Consider the following 22,280-nt stretch of genomic DNA (forward strand, 5'->3'; position numbering starts at 1 on the left):
AGAATGCCCGCATGCCCGCGGGCATGGAACCCGATGGGCAAGGATACGGGCACCACTTCTTGCCCGCGGGCACCATCCTGAACCCAGACGATAGTTCTTCACGGGCAAAGAAATTTGCTATCCTCGCCCGCTTATCCGCCAGACCCGCTCCACAGGTCTGACATGGGGGACCTACAAGCAAATATATGTATATATACACGATTTGTTGTGAATATGTATCTTCGTATCTCTTGTAATGCACTATGATTTATGTATATGCTCAACCTGGCGGGCACACGGGCATGCCCGCGGGCATTTCATGCCCGCGGATGGAGGGCACGGGCGTGGTTTGTTGCCCGTGGCAGGTCGCGGGCGCGGGCACGGGCGAGAGATTTAGCTAGCGGGCGCGGGCGTAAGAAGGTAGTATCCGCGGGCACCACGCTCGTTGCCATCTTTACAAATTGCACTCGGCAAAGAACACACGGTAAAAAATTGATCGGCAAAGACCTCTTTGCCGAGTGTCTTTTATCGGGCACTCGGCAAAGAAAAGTGACCGTCACGGCGCCGGCCCCGTTGACGGTGGCTTTGCCGAGTGTCAACCCTTCAGGCACTCGGCAAAGATTTTTTTATTTTTTTTTAAAAAAATTTCTTTGCCGAGTGCCCCCTGGCCGGCGCCCCATGTGGAGATGTCCTGGTTTGTAAGCATCGTACGTGATAACGTGCATCAAACCTTCTCAAATTTTTATCATAGCCTCCACATACGATATCACGACATCTCAACAAGTTTCATGATTTTCGGACTTCGTTTGCTTTTCATAGAATTTAAAAACACTTCGCACGTAAGTTCGCGGTCATGTTTCATGAACAAGATGTCCGAAATTTCGGGTCCGTTTCTGGATACGGCCTCACACTAAACTCAGTAACATGACTATCATTTTTTGAATCATTAAATTCCATTATTCGTACCACGTCCAGTTCAAATTTATATTTTTCGAAAAAATTCAAGTAAACGAAATAAAGTAACTAAATATATAAAAAAGACATAAAAAATCCCCAAATTCTAACTAGGAGTTCCTGGTACTTTAAAAGGGCTGCACAAAAATTTTGGAGGCCAAAAAAAAAAAACTTTGCCGAGTGTCGGGGCATGGCACTCGGCAAAGGGGGTCTTTGCCGAGTGCAAAGAATAAGGCACTCGGCAAAGAGGGTTTTGAATTTTAAAAAAATTTCCTCTTTGCCGAGTGCCTTCAAGGGGCACTCGGCAAAGACATTTCGAAAAAAAAAAATCTTTGCCGAGCGCCGTGTCAGGAGCACTCGGCAAAGTATTTAAAAAAAAAAATCTTTGCCGAGTGCCAGATCTGGGACACTCGGCAAAGCTTTTTTTTTTAAAAAACCTTCTTTGCCGAGTGCCTAACAGCAGGCACTCGGCAAAGAAGGACGTGGCCGAACACCGTTACGCGGGGCAGCCTATGCCGAGTGCCGTGCTTTTGCCGAGAGCCTGGCACTCGACAAAGAGCTCTTTGCCGAGTGTAATTCTTTACCGAGTGTGGCACTCGGCAAAGAAGGTCTTTGCCGAGCGTTCGATTTTTGACACTCGACAAAGATCCCGTTTACAGTAGTGACTGTCCGTCCAGCCGGCTAAAGTCACATCTTTGAGGGAGAAGAGAAGCTACTACGCAGGTAAGGAGTGGACCACAACACTACGCATACACCATGCATCAACTCATTCATCTTACTAGCCAACACACTGGGGGTTTCACACCCCGTACGTACTTGTCGTAGACGACGGACCATGACTCCATGAGAGAAGGAACATCGTCGTATAGCTTTCTTCATGGTGACACGTGTGTGACTAGGAAGCGTTAAGCGAAATATCACTGGACGGTCACATGATACCTTAGATTCATTCATGGATGCTGCGCGTACGCCCAAGTCCGTCGTCGCCACACCGTACCGCGCGTACGTGGCACTCTGGCAGCCAAGTTACTGCATGGTCAAGTACTAGTCTGCTAGCTTAGGCAGAGAGAAATTACGTACCCAAGAAAAGTACGCCGGTAGCCACGCGTGGCCGTGCGTCGTCGCATGATGGCATTGTTCAGACTTCAGACACACACGTACGGCCATGCGTGCACCACAACTACAAGTCGTCGCCGGCGAGTCAAGTGCATCCAACGGCCGTCCCTGCGTGATAACCTGACAGTGATATATAGCTCATACAACCGGCTGACGTTATTTCCTGAACCTACACATGTATGGTGTATGCAGGTCGATCGGATAGGAGGTGGTTGTGACAATCAAAATTGTCCAGCACGGATGATGATTTGGGAAAACTGGCCTGGTAATAAGGCCGGCGGTTTGGATAACTTTAGAGCAAGTATTATGGAGCCAGCAAGGCCGGCGGGGAGCACAGCCACGTCAGAAAAATCACTGCTGGCGGAGAGAGAAAAGGAGAGAGAGAGTGGAGCGGGCGGCTAGCTAAACGTCGACTGAAAGCCGGCGGATGCGCGCGCATGCAGCTTCATTGGCTGCGCTACTGCTGCACTCACCGTTGGTTGGCTGCATGTGTTGTGTCAATGCTGCTGCTGCATTAAATGTTGTCCACGCTGGCGTTTATTCAGCCGGCAGCCGGCTGAACCATAATACTTGCTCTTATCAAATTTCAAAATGGATTTCGTTATTACATTTCTCTTTTTGAGATGATTTAGATATATAAATAAAACACATAATTTAGAGTCTGAATGACAGAGCCACAGCTTCGGAAGGATCGATCCAAGCCTCCAAAACCGGCCATTGCATGTTAACCCGAGTTAGGAGAGTTGTATGTTGGCACGGAATTTATATGAGTTTCCACTCCTATAAGGACAAGGCTTCTCCACCTATATAAATATGAAAGGCCACGGCAGATGGAGAAGAATCTAATCGCACAAACCAATCTAGAATCACTACAACAAAATGGATTTTTGGAGATAGCCTCATTTTATTATTTACAAAAGGAGGTCCAAAATTATCCGGGTCTCCTAAAATACCTTGTGAACATCAAAGGCAGCGGTTGTTCTATTTTGGGAGACAATTCACCTCTGTAAAATACCTCTGTAATTTGGGAGACAGGAGAAAGTCAAGTGTTTGGACTTGAGATTCTCAAGGATGCTGAAAGGCAAGTGCAGACTATCAGAGAAAACATAAGAGTGGCACAGTCAAGACAGAAGAGTATGTAACACCCGGAGAAGGAAATTGGTTTTTGAAATAGAGGATTATGTATACCTAAAGGTGTCACCTATAAGAAGTGTGAGAAGGTTTAATATGAAAGGAAAGTGAGCTCCAAGGTATATTGGACCTTTCAAAATTTTGGAGAGACGTGGAGAAGTAGCTTATCGGTTGGAATTGCCTGAGAGCTTGTTAGGTGTACATGACGTGTTTCATGTGTCTCAATTAAAGAAGTGTTTGCGTGTACCTGAGTAGCAGATACGGAGCTTACAGTTAAGGAAGATCTCACCTATGAGGAATTTCCAGTAAAGATTTTGGAGATGGCAGAAAGGGTTACAAGGAGCCGAGTTATAAAGATGTGTAAGGTTCAGTGAAATCGGTATACATAAGATGAGGCAACTTGGACAAGAGAAGAGGATTTGAGAAAAACATACCCGTAGCTCTTTGAGTAAGCATCGTCCGAATCTCGAGGACGAGATTCATTTTAAGGGGGTTAGAATTGTAACACCCTAAAGTTTACAGTTTTGAAAATAGAATTAAAATACTTTAATTATGAATTTTTGGTGCTCATGAAACATAGTAAAATAATATTTTTCATTAAATTAAAATTCATCATAAGGTAGCAACATGAATGTGCATGCATGCTGTGGCATATTATTTTTGTATTGAGTGGTTTGATTCAAAATTCAAAACAGAAATTCAAAACTCATTTGAAAATGGTTAGAAAAGAAAGGACAAGAAAAAAGAAAATGGAAATCTTCACTCCTCTCTCAAACCCTGATGATTACAACTTGAACCCAAACACGCATGACGGAGAGTTCTATCAACAAGAAGAGGGGCTACCAGGGATGCTTGAGATATACTTAACCGGAGAGATCAAAATGGAAGCAGACGAGGAATGGGTTGTTGACGAGGACGCTGCAAATGAGGTGCATGATCCGAAGGACTTGGAAATGCTTGACGGACTATGACTAGGCAATGACAACGATGAGGATGAGGTTGTTGAGGATTTGGACAATCTTGATAGTGATGACGATACCTATCGTCCAGATAATCCCGATCATGAAGAATATTAGAAATACATGTAATACTATGTTATTTTGTAATTACATTTTCTTTATTTTGCATCTCTTACTAAGTACGTCTCGTTTATCTGTACTTACTGGTTTACTCTTTTTAATTGCAGGTGATGGGGCCCACTAGAGGAGCTGCCCCTCGGTTTACGCCAACCGGAGGGACATGGCGGTGGCTGAGGAGGCGGAGGCATCAGAGAGGCCGAGGAGGCCGAGAGGTAGGCCTAGGCGGGAGCCATTGACTGACCACGGGCGCAGCTCCTCACACGACTCTGTGCACGACGACGACCTTCAGCACACGGTGGACGGGGACGGGGGTCCACGGACGGAGGACGAGGATGCGGTTCCAGCGACGGAGGACGAGGAGGCGACGATGGTAGGGGGTTCCACTTCCTCTGGTACGTCGAAGCCCTACCAGCGAGGTCCCGCAAAGCTCCCGAAGCGACCGATACCTGTTGAGAGGCGCCCACTGATTGCACCCGAGGGCGATAAGTAAGTAACTTCATATGTTCTTCATTTGATATGTTGAAAAATCATAATAACAACTAATAACTATTGTTGACCACTTGTGCAGGAACTGGTTGCTTGTGGACCAGGCAGCCCCGGCACGCAATGTGAATGGCATCCTGGGACTTCTGTGCAAGGAACACTTCCCTGACCTGGTTAGGAAAGGAGATCAGGATTGGGAGCCGGCCTAGACGTTCGACCACTATGCCCTCGTGCAGGATGCTCCAGATCATAATGGCATCCGCTGCAGAAACAAGGCAGATCGGGTGATTAGAGAGTTGTGGGTAAGTCTTTCTTGCACTACATTCCTCAATTCCTCGCATCCATTGGACATTCTTGAAATAAAATAATGGATACCTCATGTCTTTATGCAGGACTTCTTTAGAATCCAGGACGGACAGGAGGAAAGTGCGTATTAGGTGGCTTACGCTTCCTGTAAAAGGCGTGTCACGGACTTGCACTACGAGTCCCGCCTCCAGGCCCACATAGACTACAACGCCAAGTTCCTACTCAGGCGTGTCAACAAAGAGGAGGCAAGACGGATGACGCTGATAAGGGAGCAGTACATACAGGTAAATACAAAACATGAATATTTATTTCTTTTGAGATTAAGTATGCCTAATTTGATCTTCTGATATGTCGTCTACTTGATGTCCGGTAGGCGATTCCAAGCTGGTGCGCCACCCACCCCGATTGCTGGGAATATATTGTGGACACCTGGTTGGACGGGGACTGGCAGAAGAATCACGAGGAGGCCCGCGACAGGCGTTTGCAGATGCCAGGTGTACCTCACCATCAGGGCAGCCGCAGCCTCAGCAAATATGCAAAGGCATATGTAAGTCTTCGCCATTGCTCTAATCTAGCCGCGCTCAATTCTGCATCATTTCTAACCACATGTTGTTGTCTTTCTCGTAGTCGGATGCACACGGTGGCTAGCCAGTTGGTCAACTCAAGGCATATGCTCTGGCTCACATGGGCAAGGCGACCGCCGACATCGAGTACGACCCAGATGCCCCGCTTAAGGTGTACACCAACTCCAGCGTCCACACCCGCCTCTCTTCGTACACGGAGGCGGCAAGGTCAGTCCATGGGCCGGGCTACGATCCGAGAACCGAGGAGCGCCTTGATCCTCAGCTCATGATGAGGGTGGGGCAAGGCAAGAAGCATGGGCGGTTCTGGATTGGCGACGGCGTCCTCGACACGGCCTCTACTCCTCCTCTCCACCAGCTCTGAGCTGCGAGCACGAGCTCAAGCGTGCCCATACGCCAACGGCCGACCGCGGTGTCGCTACTCCAGGTAAGCATTCCTGTTTTATTCGTCGTTCTTTGACTTTTACATACCTTATCTATGCATTATTGAAACATTGTGGTCAAATGCTGCAGGCCCAGGTGCAGGAACTGCAGGCCGAGCGGGAGGCCGAGCGGCAGAGGCTACAGGCTTTGGAGGCCCAGCGAGAGCAAGATCAGAGGCAGATGGCTGAGATGATCAAGTTCATGCAGCAAATTGGCCAGCAACAAGGTTGGGCGATCCCACAGACGCTGCTTGCTCCAGATCCACCTCCACCACGTTCTGATTCTACCCCGGTTAGTATAAGTACGAAGTTTTACTTTCTATGCTGAAACTTAGAGAAACCTAAAGAAACCTAGTGGTGGTGGTGGTGGTGTGGTGTTGGTGGTGGTGGTCACGGTGTTGTGGTGCTCATGGTGGTGGTGGTGGTGGTGAAGTGTTGGTGATGGCGATGTTGTGTTATATATATATATATATATATGTATATATATATATATATATATATATATATATATCTTGTTTGCAATGATGGAAGACTAAAAACAAAAAAAATGAATTTTTTTCACTTCTTTGCCGAGTGTCATGACCATGACACTCAGCAAAGCTGGGAATCTGGGACACTAAGCTTCCCAGCTTTGCCGAGTGCCATGGTCAAAGCACTCGGCAAAGAAAATTCAAAAAAAAAACTGCTTTGCCGAGTGTCTACCTACAACACTCGGCAAAGAAAATCCAAAAAAAAAAGAAAACAAGCTTTGCCGAGTGCCAGATGCAGGCACTCGGCAAAGCATTTAAAAATAAAAAAAATAAAAAACACATTTCTTTGCCGAGTGCCGACGCGTGACACTCAGCAAAGGGGCCGTCACCGTGACTTGGCCGTCACGGTGGCTTTTCTTTGCCGAGTGCCGTCGTGGCACTCGGGAAATCCTTTGCCGAGTGGCCGACATACGGCACTCGGCAAAGAAGCCTTTGCCGTGAAGGGATATGCCGACAGCTCTTTGCCGAGTGCAGCACTCGGCAAAGGCTTTGCCGAGTACAAAGCCTTCTTTGCCGAGTGCAATTGCACTCGGCAAAGCACGCGCCTGCTGTACTGTAGTGTAAGACCGCTCGCCCAGCACCGATCAAACTCTGATGAGTTCACCGCCTGAATCACCATCGAAGCGTTCGTTTCCAAGGTCACTCTCTGAATCCCCAAAGTCGGCAGCTCTCTGCACGGCGTGCAAACAAGCACATATCTCTGCATGGAACGCCTCCCGGCCCCCATGTTTGCCACAGCCGTACCTGGAGCTGATCACTCCTCCATCGTTGCCTCTGATTACATTCCATGTTGTGGCTACACAATTAACACTTAACAAGATATCCTTACTCAGAAATGATAAGTTATTAGACTATATATAAGTAACAAGAGCAACTCCAAGAATCAGTGGCGAACGCAGGAAATAAAGGTAGTCTTAGCGAAAAATTTCATATGCAATATGATAAAAAAAAATCAATAACAAGGATATAAAACACGGCTATGAATTAACCAAATTGCGACAACACGTTTAAAAGGTTCAAAACTTACACAAATATACATACATAAGATAAGGTCTTACGTAAATACAAGACTACAATACTAATTCTCATGTCTAAGTTGCCTTTTTAGATTTAATGCACACCTCAGCGTAAAATCCTTTACGACTGCGGCTTTTTACTTAGTTCACGCTACAGTAACAGCCGCAGCCACAGGGCTGCGAAGAAGTGCAGCCGAGCAAACTCAGAGTGTCTCTAGCTAGCTAATCACATATGCGTTATTTCTCTCAAGACTCAAGAGGACTCCAAAAACGAAAGACACCAGGAAAGTTGCAACTGAAAAGAGGCAGAAATTGAGCACGAAAGCGCCGGCGAGCGGATACTGCCGCTTGAAAGCATGCCTTCCTTTGGAGTGAAAGCACTGCCACTGAAACCTCAAGATGGTGCGCCACGTCGTCGCAGGGTTGATCCAGTTCGCGATGATGATTTGCATGACACTGATGCACAGGTATATAATCGTCAAGACGCGACGTAAGCCGGCATCCGCCGCGTAAAGAGCCGCGTAGAAGGCCAGCATCAAGCTGAGGAGCGACACCCACATGCACTGCAGCGCCCACACGAAGCTCTTCCACAAGCGGCCGTCGGCGGAGCGCGACGCCGACGCCGACGCCGACGCCGCCTTCCCGTAGATGAGCAAGATCACGGCGACCACGGCCGTCGCCAGGGCCAGGGTGTCCAGGACGAGGAAGTACTTGAACGAGGCCCTGCCCGCCGACGAGAGGTTCGACTTGCCCGTGTCGCCGTACCCGCCCGGCAGGTTGAACCCCGCGGCGAAGGCGGCGGTGGCAATCAGCTGCGCCACCACCGCGAAGCTGTCGGACGCCTTCCCGATCCCCTCCACTACGTGGCGGTCGCTCCACTGCGTCTTGTTGCAGTCCTGCCTCTGCGGCCGGAGCAGTGCCCCGTAAGCGAACAGCGTCACCACGAGCAGTGGCGGAGGACGGAAATAATTTAAGGTATGGCCAAGTCGATAATGAATTCGAAGAAAGAAAAGTAAAATTAAAAATTACAATGGTTTAAGAGCACAATTGGTATAAGAGCACAAATATCAAATGATCTTAATATCAATCTTTGCTAATTGCAACGTACATATACGAATAGTTTCTCTTTGCTTTTGGATGGCTTCTTTAACTAATACTAATATTCACCATTTCACTATGCTCCAAAAATTTCACTATGCTCCAAAAATTAACTAACCAAATTAATACTAATATTCACCATTTCACTTTACTTTTGGATTACTTGTTTAATTAACGTTGGGAAGAGGAGAAGGGCAGACGGCACTACTGTCTACGGTAGCTATAGCAGCCACCAGCTGAGCTGGCAAAGCGCGGGTGCGGATAAGCCTACTCAGCCTGTTCGGTTAGTGCTGATACGATCGTATATGATCGTGAATTATTACTGCTGGCTGGTTTGGTGTGAGAGAAAAATATTATTTTAGCTGAAAATTTATGATCGTTTACGGCTAAGCGAATAGGCTGACTGCCATACCCACAAGGCCCAGATCTGAAATGAAGGTAACGGTTCGTTTGGTGAGTCATGAGTCGTCGTCGTCTTCCTCCCTCCGTTCTTCCTACAGACTCGAACTCGCCGCTTCCATGGCTCACGGCACAAGGCTGGGCAATTCAGGGTAGAGATCCACGGCAAAGTCAAGGTATGGCGAGCGCCATACCTTGCCCTACCGAGCCCTCCGCCCCTGACCACGAGGCTCACCGTGGTGAAGAAGCTGGTCGATCCCTCGACGAGATCAAACGGCGTGCGCCCGTCGTGGTTCAGGACGTCGGCGCGCACCTTGCCCTCCCGGAGAAGGGCTTCCGCGACGTCGGGCGTCCCCGCGGCCACCGCGAGGTGGAGCGCCGTGTTCCCGTCCCTGTCCTGCGCGTCCAGCAGGAGACCGCGCAGCGTGCGTCTCTTGATGACAACAGACACCACGGAGGACTGCCTCTCCCTACACGCGGCGTGGAGGAAGGTCCCTCCGTCGCCGTCGCGGAGGTCGGCGGCGTCGGGGCAGCTCTCTAGCATGTCCTTGACCACGCCGGGGTGCCCCATTCGCGCCGCGACGTGGAGAGCCGACAGCCCGCTCGAGTCCTTCTTGTACACCGTTCCCGGCGGCCCGGCGCGCAGGATTGCACTCACGATGCTGCGATCACCGTCCGACGAAGCGAAATGGAGCGGACTGCTGCCGCTGCTGTCGACTTGGTCGGCCAGAGCTGGCCTCCATTCCAGTAGCAGGTGAACCATTTCTGCAGGCAACGCAAATGCTGAACACATTAGTTCACTGCATTATTTGTTTTTTCTTTCAGTAATCCTTATTATGCAACCATTAAGAATCCAACAAGCAACTAACCTGAGCTCTGGAAAACGGCAGCGTGCAGAGCATTCTGTGCGCTTGGCCCCATCGATGACGCGTCCTTGCACTTGGTAATAATCGCTCTGACTGCTGGCACCGAGCCGCTGATTACTGCCAAGTACAACGGCGACACGCCGGCGTTGTTCAGCTCGGCCGCCGGTTCTGCCGCCGCCGAGACCAGCACCTCCACCGTAGCGCCGTGCCCGTGCCTCGCCACCAGGTGGAGGGCCGTGTCCCCTGCCTCATTCTTGCATCCCACAATGTTCACGCCACGGTCCCTGGCCAGCTCGACGAGGACCGCGACTGCCCTGGCGTGCCCAGCCCTCGCCGCGCAATGCAGCGGCGTGTCCTGCGCCGAGTTCTGGCGAGAGAGGAGGCCCTGATCCCTGAACCTGAGGTAGAGCTCCCGGATCAGCTCATGGTGCCCTTGCTCCGCAGCCACGTGTACAACGGTTTTCCTCTCCGCAGTCAACTCAAGTATGTCGCACTGTCCGTGCATAACAATGCCTGAAACGGGTAGTAAGGAAATTAGAATAACTGAATCCGTGTGTCAAATGACGAGCTCAATTGGAGTCAGGTTATAAATTCGTCAGCTAGGTTAGGGACTCTGGTTTTCCCGTGCCTTGTTTGGACACACTTGCATCTAACGTGTGTTGGAGTGGATTGAGTTACTCCAACACACTTGAATTAGGGTAGATACAAGTGTATCCAAACAAACCTTTATTAGGGTATATATAGGAGGATGCCAGAGGGAGGCAAGGACACTAGATAGGAACCGCTGGTTGTATCTACTATACAAGTATACCAGAACGTCTCCAACAATTGCCGACTAAAAGCAACTCCAGTAGAAGCCTTGGAATCAGGGTTTCTCCTTTTGATTTGAGGCCCTCTAACTTTGAGGACATGATTTTTTTTTGCATCTACAATATAAGGAGCTCTCAAATATATTCTAATAGACACTATTGGCACATGTGACCCACTCGTCATTCCCTAATCTTCCCTCCTAAGCTATGCGAGTGTGTGCGGGAGGGAGGAGAATAGTGGGGGAGATGGATCTGACGATGTTTCTACATGGAAGAGGAGCCGGTAGGGGAGTAGGCTAGGCAGAGGCACGCCATTAGCGGAACCGAAGGGAGGACGACAACAGGAGAGTGGGAGGGGTAGCCACTGGGGGAGGCCACACGGAGCGTTGGATGTGTGGGAGGGGCATCAGACAGCAGGCGCACCAGGTCAAGAGGAGTGTCAAGAAGCGTAGCAAGCACTCGGGCGTGCACGGTCTAAATTGGTCGGGGAGATAAACGACCGAAACTGAAAAGTAAGGTCCTCGTCTAGATTCCTAGGAGAGTTTAAGAGCCTCCTACTTTTAGGGGTCTAAGTAGGAGCCCTACTTGACCTGTGTTTTTTACCCGAGCTTTCAAAATATGGTTTAGGAGCCTGTTGGAGGAGCCTACTAGAGTTACTCTTATTTGTCATTTCACTGCCAACTCATCGAACAACTATCGTCGAAGCTTGCCCCTGCTTTAGTATCCAACTCTCTGTTCTGTCTCATATTCACCCTTATCTGCTTCTAAGCCACCTAACTACATGCTTTTTATTTTTCTAGAGAGTTATATTCTTTATTAGTGCGTTATAGCTAGATGATGATTATCATGGTAGCTCCAAAATGAGTCTCCAAAAGTAATATTAAGATTGATAATAACAGACATTTTGCCTTGGTGTTTTATTTTTTTAGAAAAGTTAAAACAATAAATAAAGGTTAAGATATAGAAAGATTTGAAATTTGCACAGTAGCAAAAACTTTAATTTGGTTTATTTCAAGGTTGATGCAATTTATTTTAAAGAAAGGTGGCGTGTTATTTGTTCTCACCTAAAATTATAAGATTCTTTTATTTTAAAGAAAGGCGGCGTGTCCCGTTTTTTTGTGGCACTTGTGTCGCCGCGAAGTCAGTTATTGTAAGTACAAGTGTTCCAATAGAAGGCATCACGACGGGGACATGCTTGGAAGTCTCTTTGATGTTGCTTTCCCAGAAGAAGCCAGCAAAGTCGCCACACGTACGGGTATAGTTGGTCAAAAGGTCCAACGGTCCGGGCATGGCATTCTGGCTCGGCCTAGGTATGGCATGGTCCAAAGGCCATCTGGCCTGTGTCGGCCCAGCGTGCCTAAGCTTCGTCGCCACAGTGTGCTGATCTGGCCCGGCCTGACGAGCCGAGCATGCTGTGCCGCCCCGACCCTCATCGAGTCCTGCCCGTACCATGTCAGGTCGAGCGGAGCATTTGGTCGTCTATACATGATGGGTGTACGATTGCAGGCGGGGTAGGGTGTTAACGGAACCCGCCCCGCCTGCCCCGCAAAATTTTCTATTGCGGCTGTTGTGGACTAACTATAATATTTTTTGGTCCAACATGTTTGAACCTACCAAGCCCGTTGGGCAAGAGACAAAGCCCGCTAGAACCCGCAAGGCCTGCAAGAATCACAACAGAAGAACGTCGTATCGCGTGCCGAAGACGTTGCCCATGATGTTATTGAGAGCGGCGGCATGGAGGTGCGGGCGGCGGACGACGGTGCCAGAGGTTGACTGCTCGGCGGCGACGGAGTGGAGCATGGTCTCCACGTCGCCCTGGCGTCCCGGCTCGTGCACGGCGACACGCGCGCGGGGAGAAGAGTGTTGGAATGTGATCGGTTCGGCTAATCCTGAACTTAATTATGAGATTAATTAAGAGTTAAGCTTTTAGTCCACCAATTCGTCACTTATTTCCAACTAAATAAGAACTGCCGTGATCGGCGGCAGCCCTTAGAATTCTAAGGGTTCGGCCCCTGGCCCATAGCGCGATTATAAATAAAAGGAAGTGCCTCTGGCGTCACACTCTCTCTAATCCACGTGACTTTTCACATAACCGATCACTTAGGCGCTGGAGGGTCTAGGAAGGTCCGTTTCCTGTCCAAGTCAGTGTCGGTGGCAACCAGAAGGGCGCTGCTACCTGGCACGTCGAGTTCGTCACCTGCAGAGGGTTCCCAAATCCTCAGCCGGTGATCTTCCATCATCTACGTCATCACCGAGAACTGCATCACCACCGGAGGCGCGGATGGCGACTGCCAACACTGGTCTGACACTATCTACTTAAGTATTTCCGCATTATATGAGTTGTGGTCATGTGTTAGACTATGTATCAGATCCTGTGTACATGTGCTACATGTTTTATGCTAAGATTAGATTCAACAATCGGTATCAAGAGCCTACTTAGATCTACCATGACCCTGTTAAGTGCTAGTTCATGATTAGTTCATGGGCCATTTGCTGGGCAAATTTTGTTTTAAGTGCCGAAATTTGAGTTTTATTTTTTCTAGAATTAAGTTTCATTTATTATTTATTATCAGCGCATTATTTAAGCATTTTTATTAAGTTTTGAGTTAATTAGTGTTACTTTCCATTATTATGAATTTATTTTCTATTTATTTAAACTTGCTCACTGAGATATAGATCCACCCTGTACTTTTAAGATGGTGTCTGATTAAATGGAACCAACGAGAAGTTTGATTGGAGATTTCGCTCATAATTAATTCTGACCAATGTTGATTTAATTATGAGCTATTTAAGATGAATTTCGTTTGTTTTCTGCCCAACGGTGATGCAAATTGAAGTTCTTAAGCATGATTTTATTTGCATGATTTTATTTCTGACCAACGTTGTCTTAATTTCACGCTTTTAAGCTAACATCTTTTCTGTACAGTATTAACTAAGACATTTTTGATATAATTTTTCAGTGAGCAATGTTGCGGGCCTCGTTAACACCATTGATCCCATCAATGGCACCAACTTTCCTGTATGGAAGGAGAAGGTGTTAGTCGTGCTCGGGCTCTCAGAGTACGACCACACACTACGTGAGGATAGGCCTGTTGCACTAGATGAAAATGCAAATGCTGATGCATTAAGAGAGTACCAAACTGAGCTTGAAAAGTGGGAAAAGAGCAACAGGATTGCTAGCATGATCATGAAGGCATCGATCTTGCCTGGCATAAAGGGAGCAATCCCTAATAAGAAGGAAGATGGTGAGGAGCTGACTGCAAAGGAGTTCTTGGCCTCTGTTGAGGAAAATTTCAAGAGCTCATCTAAGACTTATGCCAGCACTCTCATCATGAAAATGTGTACCTCACGCTATGATGGGCAAGGTGGGATTATAGAACATATTATGAGCATGTGTGACATGGCTGCTAAGCTTAAGGCACTTGGTATGTCTATTTCTGAGGGCTTTCTTGTGCATTTTATTATGACTTCACTACCAGCTCACTACACCCTGTTTAAGATAAGTTACAATACTCAGGAGGGGAAGTGGAGCATTTCTGAACTCATCAACTATTGTGTTGAAGAGGAAGAAAGGCAAAAGTCTGAGAAGAAAGACATGGCTAACCTTGTTGCTTTTGGCAAGGGAAAGCATCAGGCTGATGCTAGCAACAGCAAACAGCCTAAGAAGTTCAAGCCAAATAAGAATAACAACAACAATAATAATACTAAGAATTTTGGCAAGAACAATGGCAAGAACAATGCTAAGAATCATGCTCAAAATAATGACCCTAATGTTTGCAGCTTCTGTGGCTTGCCTAAGCACTTCCAGAAGAATTCCCCCGGCTTCAAGGAGTGGCTTAAGAAGAAGGGTAATGATTTTATCTCTTTTGTTGATGAATCATTTTTAGCTAATTATTCCTCTGATACTTGGTGGATTGACTTAGGTTCCACTGTGCACATTTCCAATTCATTACAGATGTTCAGTACGATGAGAACTATAAGAAGGGGGAGCGAAGTCTTAGAGTCGCTGATGGACACGAAGTTGAAGTCAAAAGCATTGGGAGCTTCTCATTAGACTTAGCTAGGCTTCAATCTTCATCTTGATGATGTGCTTTTTGTTCCTGGTCTTAAGAGGAACCTTATTTCAGTGTCAGCACTAGATACTTTTGGATACATTACTAAGTTTGGCAATAATAAATGCATCATCAAGTTTAATTATATTTAGATTTTTGTCGCTCCTCTTGTTGATAAGCTTTATATGATATCTCCTGATTCTGTAATGAATGTGTGCGATAAGTCAAATAAGCGCAAGTGTAATAATGAGACCTCATCGAAATTATGGCACTGTCGTTTAGGCCACATTTAGAAGGGGAGAATGGAACATCTCATTAAAAAAGAGATAATCCAACCATTAGATTTTTCAGACTTAGAACAGTGCACCGACTGTATTAAGGGAAAATTCGCTAAGACAATTAAGAAAGGAGCTACTAGGAGTACTGGTCTATTAGAAATAATTCACACTGATATATGTGGACCCTTCCCAGTAACATCAGTGGATAGTTTTGATTCTTTCATTACATTCACAGATGACTTCTCTCGTTATGGACATATTTACCCCATACGCGATCGTTCTGAATCATTAGAAAAATTTAAGATATACAAAGCTGAAGTGGAAAATCAGCACAATGTTAAGATCAAAGTTGTAAGATCAGATCGAGGTGGTGAATATTATGGGTAGCACGCTCCATATGGCCAAATCCTAGGACCTTTTGCTAAGTTCCTCGAGGAGAATGGCATAATTGCCCAATATTCAATGCCGGGCGAACCTGAGAAAAATGGAGTGGCAGAGCGTCGCAATCGTACTCTTATGGACATGGTGTGTAGCATGATCAGCTATTCTAATTTGGTAGTTGGTTTATGGATGGAAGCATTAAAGACAGCAGCACACATCCTAAATAGAGTTCCTAGTAAGTCAGTGTCCAAGACACCTTATGAATTGTGGATTGGGAGAAAGCCTACACTTAATTATCTGCGTGTGTGGGGTTGTGCTGCTAAAGCTAAGTTATTTAATCCACCGCTAAATAAATTAGATCCTAAGACCGTGAGCCGTCACTTTATAGGATACCCTGATAATTCTAAGGGATACCGTTTCTACTGTCCTAATCGTCATACTAAGTTCATTGAGACCAGGCAGGCTATGTTCCTAGAGGATGCAAAAATCAGTGGGAGCTCGCAGAGGCATGAGGTTAATGTTGATGAGATACGGGCTGAATTACCTGTACCTATGACTCAAGAAACAACACCAATAATACATGGCTTGTGCGAGAAGTTAGTGCACCTTCGCCTCAAACTACTAGCATTGAAATTCCTGTTGAGAATCCTAATGTGCAAATTGATGAACCACAGTAGGATGAGACAATAGTTGAGAATGAGATTTAGGCACATGAGCAGACTCAGCCTCAACTAGTTGTGATCCCTAATGAACCTATAAGGAGATCACAGCGGGAGAGGAGATCTGCTATCCCAGATTACTATGAGACTTATCTAAGTGAAGATCTATATGATGTTGGGAAAGTGGATGATCTAGCTTCTTTTAAAGAGGTAATAGCACATAAGAATTCAGATAAGTGGATTGAGGCTATGCAAGATGAGCTTAAGTCTATGAGCACTAACCAAGTATACAAATTAGTTGAAATTCTTGATGGGGTCAAACCAGTAGGCTGTAAATGGGTCTACAAGACAAAGCGCGATTCCAAAGGGAAAATTGAGAAATTTAAGGCTAGGCTCATAGCAAAAGGTTTTACACAAAAGGAAAGGGTTGATTACAATGAAACTTTTTTTCCCTATCTCAAAGAAAGATTTGTTTAGAATCGTCATGGCGCATGTAGCTCATTATGACTTAGAGTTACATCAGATGGATGCTAAGACTGCATTCCTAAACGGAGACTTGCATGAGACAATTTTCATGTCACAACCAGAGGGTTTTGTTGTGAAAGGCAAGGAGCACAGGGGATGCAAGTTAAAGAAAGCTATTTACGGACTTAAGCAAGCGTCACGACAATGGTACTTGAAATTTGATGATGTCATTAAGAAATTTGGGTTCATTAAAAATCAGAAGGATAATTGTATCTACATTAAGACAAAAGGTGGATGATTCATTATCCTAGTACTCTATGTTGATGATATCCTATTAGCGAGTAATGATAAGAATATGTTATATGAGACAAAGAATTTCTTGTCATCTAATTTTGACATGAAAGATCTTGGTGAAGCCTCTTATGTTCTTGGCATTGAGATACACCGAGATAGGACCAAATGAGTATCAAGATTATCACAGAAAGCATATATTGAGAAAATGCTTGCAAGGTACAATATGGATAAGTGTTCTGCCACACCTTACCATTGGCCAAGGGTGCTAAATTTGATGATTACCAATGTCCTAAGAATAAGTTGGAATTAGATGAGATGAGAGATAAGCCATATGCTTCTGCCGTCGGAAGCCTTATGTATGCACAAGTTTGTACGCGTCTAGACTTGGCGTACGTAACCGGGATGCTTGGCAGATATCAGAAAAATCTAGGCTTGGTCCACTGGAAAGGTGCTAAGAAAGCTTTACGTTATTGTCAGGGCACCAAAAATTTAATGCTCACATATCGGAGGTCAGATACTCTTGAAATTGTGGGTTATTCAGATGCCGATCTAGGAGGGTGTGTGGATAATAGGAGGTCCACAACAGGCTATATTTTGACCCTTGCTGGAGGAGCAATTTCCTGGAAAAGTTGTAAGCAAAGTATTGCAACATCGTCGACGATGCAAGCTGAAGTTATTGCTTGTTATGAAGCGCTAGACTGTTTGGCTTAAGAATTTTGTCCCGGGCCTATGAATTGTAGACAGCATTTCAAAACCTCTTACTATGTACCGCGACAATCAGGCTGCAGTACTATTTTCCGGTAACAACAAACCAATTGATGGGTCAAAACATTTAGACCTAAAGTACTATGTAGTGAAGGATAGAACCCATGATCAGACTATTAAAGTTGAGCACATAAGTACTAAGCTAATGCTCATGGATCCGCTTACGAAAGACTTACCATATAACCTGTTTAAACAACATGCACTAAGTATGGGTTTAGTGGAGAGCCTATGAGACTGGGTAATAGGGCCATGTACTTCCAATAAGTAATAAGTGTTCTAACAAGGTATTACGGTGAACTATGGGTAATGGGGTCCCGATGGCGATTAATGCTGCTGACGACGCATTGGTCTAGTCTTGCTGTGGTACTAAGTGTGAACATAAGTGCAAAGCGAACATTAGTTGCATAAGTGCATTAGCCGTTCGATCAAGTGGGAGAATATTGGAATGTGATCGGTTTGGCTAATCCCGAACTTAATTACGAGATTAATTAAGAGTTAAGCTTTTGGTCCACGCACTCGTCATTTATTTTCCAACTAAATAAGAATTGCCGTGATTGACGACATCCCTTAGAATTCTAAGGGTTCGGCCCCCTGGCCCACAACGCGATTATAAATAAGAGAGGCGTCCCTGGCGTCACACTCTCTCTAATCCACGTGACTTTTCACATAACCCATCACTTAGACGCTGGAGGGTCTAGGAAGGTCCGTTTCCCGTCTAGGTCCGTGCCGGTGGCGACCAGAAGGGCACTGCTACCCGGCACGTCGAGTTCGTGACCTGCAGATGGTTTCCAAACCCTCAGCCGGTGATCTTCCGTCATCTACGTCATCATTGACAACGGCATCACCCCCGGAGGCGCTGATGGCGACCGCCAACACTGGTCTGGCACTATCTACTTAAGTATTTCCGCATTATATGAGTTGTGGTCATGTGTTAGACTATGTAGAAAATCCTGTGTACATGTGCTACATGTTTTATGCTAAGATTAGATTCAACAAAGAGGTGCGTGGACACGAGGCGGCGCCAATACTCAGCCGTTGGGCGCAAACCTGATCTGAACGCCGCTCATCCCGGCGTCGTTCGGCAAGGAGAAGGTGGAGCAGTTCTGGTCCGAGGTGCCCAATGAAGCGCGCCAGGCAGCCCGCCGAGGTCGCGCCCAGCTACGTCTTCCTCGCCAGCGAGCAGGAGTCGTCCTACATGACCGAACAGTTCCTCCACGTCAACGGAGGCGTCATGGTCAATTGGTAGACAGAAGCTAGCTAGACGACGACCTTGAGGATCGCCGGCGGCGCGGCGGTACGAGGTGTCGCCATGGGATGCGAGTCCTTTGGGGTGTGCGTCGTCGTGTCCAAGTCGAAGGGAATGCAGCAGAGCGAATAGACTACGTACGCACGTATGCGGGCTTTTGCGGGTTTTATGATCAAGGCTGCCAAGTCCACGAAGTATATGACAGCAGCGAATGTGGGCCAGTGGTCAGCTGCAAACCCGCTTAGTCAGTTCTGCGGCGAGCTTTGTGGGTTGGCGGCTGTCCACAGCCCGCCCCGCTTGCAAGCATACATGGGTGTCTTTCTTCATACCATTGCACTACATGCAATATTTACGGATAGAGGTGCTGTTTAGATGGTGGCTAGAAAAATCTGCTTGGACCAAACAACACTCTCAAGCATCCAATTTTGGATGTCTGGGTCAATATTTCTTGCCTAGAAAGGCAACGCCTGTCACATTTCCATCCATACAAGCTTAGATTCTATAGATTGTGCATAGTTGAACAGCCACGATTGTGACAGTGTCCTCCAAACAACTTCTCCAAATTTTGGCTGCGAAAACTACTCCCTCTCTTCCAAATCGTAAGATATTTTATCTTTTTCAAATACATAGTTTTTGTTATATGCACTTAGATATACACTATGTCTCTAAATATATAGTAAAAATTAAGCATGTATATAAAAAAAGTCAAAATATCTTATAATTTTTTCAACGAAGCGAGTAATATTTAGCTGCTAAAAATCAGTAAGATTTTATTTGAATTCTAAGCTAATATGTCAGGCTAGTGTGACTCCATTAATGTAATAAACGGATGTGTGAGCACTAGTGGCATCAGAACACTCAAATTTTAATATATATGTTTCCTTTCCTTGTATGCCAACATACTACTATTCATCATGAAGAGAAAAGGAGAAGATTAATGTATTACTCCCTTTGTTACAAAATATTAGGGATTCAGTGTTCAAAGTTTGTACCAAATAAAAGGTATTCTAGATCCTCAGCCCCTCTATCCTTTGCCTTTTTTGACAGAAAATATTGAGTATTTTAAACTTATTAATAACGTCACCTATAAATAACCAGCTAGTAATTAAGGAAAATAATAACTAAACTACTTCCATCATCCTAATTAGTGAGGGACAAGACGTGGTCTTTTGTCAGGATTCTTATATTACTGCCCACGCGTAAAATTCAAATATTAATTCTGGGAGCCAAATGAAGAATTTGAAGCAGAAAAGAAAAAAAAAAAGGGTCAGGGGGCTGTTTCGTTAGTTATTACCAGTGCCTCGACAGTCTATCGCAGCCGCGGCGTGTTGTTGCAGAAGCCGCGCCGTGACCTCGGCCATCCTCCCTTCGTAGACGGCGAGATAGAGAGAAGGGCACATGTTGCCGACGACCATGCGCTCATGGTCACACTGCGGCGGCGGCGTTGCCTTTGCAGATGAGCCAGCTGGCGAAGCACCGGCGGCGAGTTGGATGGACTGCTGCTGCTGAGGATCCATCCGGCCGGCCGGTGAAACGGTTGGCAGCTCGCTGCGCCAAGCGAGAGTGGGAGATGTATATGGTCTTTCACTCTTTCTTGTGGAGAAACACGGGCAAGAGAACAGGCGGGGCCGCTACGTGAATATATATATTATATAAGGTGAAACCGCGCCGGTTGTATGAGGTGAAACCGCGCCTCTTATCTCTCCGTATGGTTCACATGCGCCTCTTATCTCCGTAGCCACACCGTACCGCGCGTACGTGGCACTGTGGCAGCCAAGTTACTGCATGGTCAAGTACTAGTCTGCTAGCTTAGGCAGAGAGAAATTACGTACCCAAGAAAAGTACGCCGGTACGTAGCCACGCGTGGCCGTGCGTCATCGCATGATGGCATTGTTCAGACTTCAGACACACACGTACGGCCATGCGTGCACCACAACTACAAGTCGTCGCCGGCGAGTCAAGTGCATCCAACGGCCGTCCCTGCGTGATAACCTGACAGTGATATATAGCTCATACAACCGGCTGACGTTATTTCCTGAACCTACATGTATGGTGTATGCAGGTCGATCGGATAGGAGGTGGTTGTGACAATCAAAATTGTCCAGCACGGATGATGATTTGGGAAAACTGGCCTGGTAATAAGGCCGGCGGTTTGGATAACTTTATCAAAATTCAAAATGGATTTCGTTATTACATTTCTCTTTTTGAGATGATTTAGATATATAAATAAAACACATAATTTAGAGTCTGAATGAGAGAGCCACAGCTTCGGAAGGATCGACCCAAGCCTCCAAAACCGGCCATTGCGTGTTAACCCGAGTTAGGAGAGTTGTATGTTGGCACGGAATTTATATGAGTTTCCACTCCTATAAGGACAAGACTTCTCCACCTATATAAATATGAAAGGCCACGGCAGATGGAGAAGAATCTAATCGCACAAACCAATCTAGAATCACTACAACAAAATGGATTTTTGGAGATAGCCTCATTTTATTATTTACAAAAGGAGGTCCAAAATTATCCGGGTCTCCTAAAATACCTTGTGAACATCAAAGGCAGCGGTTGTTCTATTTTGGGAGACAGTTCACCTCTGTAAAATACCTCTGTAATTTGGGAGACAGGAGAAAGTCAAGTGTTTGGACCTGAGATTCTCAAGGATGCTGAAAGGCAAGTGCAGACTATCAGAGAAAACATAAGAGTGGCACAGTCAAGACAGAAGAGTTATGTGACACCCGGAGAAGGGAATTGGTTTTTGAAATGAGAGAATTCCTTATTTGACACCAGACAAATGACCCGTTCCTTTCTTGGCCCTCAAAAAATTTTCGTTCCCTATTTGACACCGAGTTCAACTTTCATTCCTTACATGACACTCCGTTGCATTTTTCATCCGGCCACCGTTAACTGCGCTGTGAAAAGACGATTTTTCCCCTGTGGGCCCCACCACCCTTCTCCATCCTCTCCTCCTCCAGGCCGCCGCCGCTAGGTCCACCCGAGCTCGGTCGCGCTCCCGTATTGCGTCCGCACATGCTCCGGCGTCCCAGCCCGCCCACCCCGTGCCACGCGCGCCACGATGGTTGCTCCGCTCACGCCCCGGCGGCGGTTGCCCCGGTGGCCTCCCCTTTCCGCCGCGCCTCCGCAGCACGGACGGCGCGGTCTCTACGGCACTGCTGGCCCGAGCAAGCGCGTTCTTGTCGAACTCGTCCACGTCGTCGTCGAAGAGGAAAGCCGCAAGCTTCCGGAGGGCAGGGGTCCGCGCCGGGGTCAGCGACCCGGCGGAGGAGCTTCGGCCACCGCGGCGGCCGACGTGGGCTCGACGGCGGACGCCGCGAGCGGATGAGGAGGAGGGAGAGAGAGGAGGCCGCGCCGCTCGC

At 46.8% G+C, this 22,280-nt stretch overlaps 1 protein-coding gene across 3 annotated transcripts; it reads right to left on the reverse strand.

Moving 5' to 3' along the window:
* Window positions 1-7,567: 7,567 nt before the first annotated feature.
* On the reverse strand, window positions 7,568-20,534 carry LOC136481648 (ankyrin repeat-containing protein At5g02620-like). Of its 3 annotated transcripts, XM_066478980.1 has the most exons (5): window positions 18,933-18,990; window positions 18,711-18,854; window positions 9,964-10,473; window positions 9,108-9,859; window positions 7,568-8,499 (listed from the first exon to the last, which is right to left on the reverse strand). In XM_066478980.1, exons 3-5 carry the CDS (start codon window positions 10,463-10,465, stop codon window positions 7,816-7,818), a joined length of 1,938 nt encoding a protein of 645 aa, XP_066335077.1. In that variant the 5' UTR covers window positions 10,466-10,473; window positions 18,711-18,854; window positions 18,933-18,990; the 3' UTR covers window positions 7,568-7,815. The 3 variants fall into 3 exon arrangements, with proteins under 3 accessions (XP_066335077.1, XP_066335076.1, XP_066335075.1); XM_066478979.1 differs by lacking the exons at window positions 18,711-18,854; window positions 18,933-18,990 and adding an exon at window positions 20,204-20,534 and having other exon boundaries at window positions 9,330-9,859; XM_066478978.1 differs by lacking the exons at window positions 18,711-18,854; window positions 18,933-18,990 and adding an exon at window positions 20,204-20,534.
* Window positions 20,535-22,280: the final 1,746 nt, after the last annotated feature.

This window comes from Miscanthus floridulus, chromosome 9 (genome assembly GCF_019320115.1).
Source record: "Miscanthus floridulus cultivar M001 chromosome 9, ASM1932011v1, whole genome shotgun sequence".
NCBI classification, from domain to species: Eukaryota; Viridiplantae; Streptophyta; class Magnoliopsida; order Poales; family Poaceae; genus Miscanthus; species Miscanthus floridulus.

What these genes read in the sequence shown, in the direction of transcription:
- LOC136481648 (XM_066478978.1), bottom strand. Translation starts at nt 20,426, where the DNA reads ATGGATCCTCAGCAGCAGCAGTCCATCCAACTCGCCGCCGGTGCTTCG. An exon ending in GATAGACTGTCGAGGCACTG is followed by an intron (nt 10,474 to 20,203) that starts GTAATAACTAAC and finishes TACCCGTTTCAG; the next exon opens with GCATTGTTATGCACGGACAG. An exon ending in TGCCGTTTTCCAGAGCTCAG is followed by an intron (nt 9,860 to 9,963) that starts GTTAGTTGCTTG and finishes CGTTGCCTGCAG; the next exon opens with AAATGGTTCACCTGCTACTG.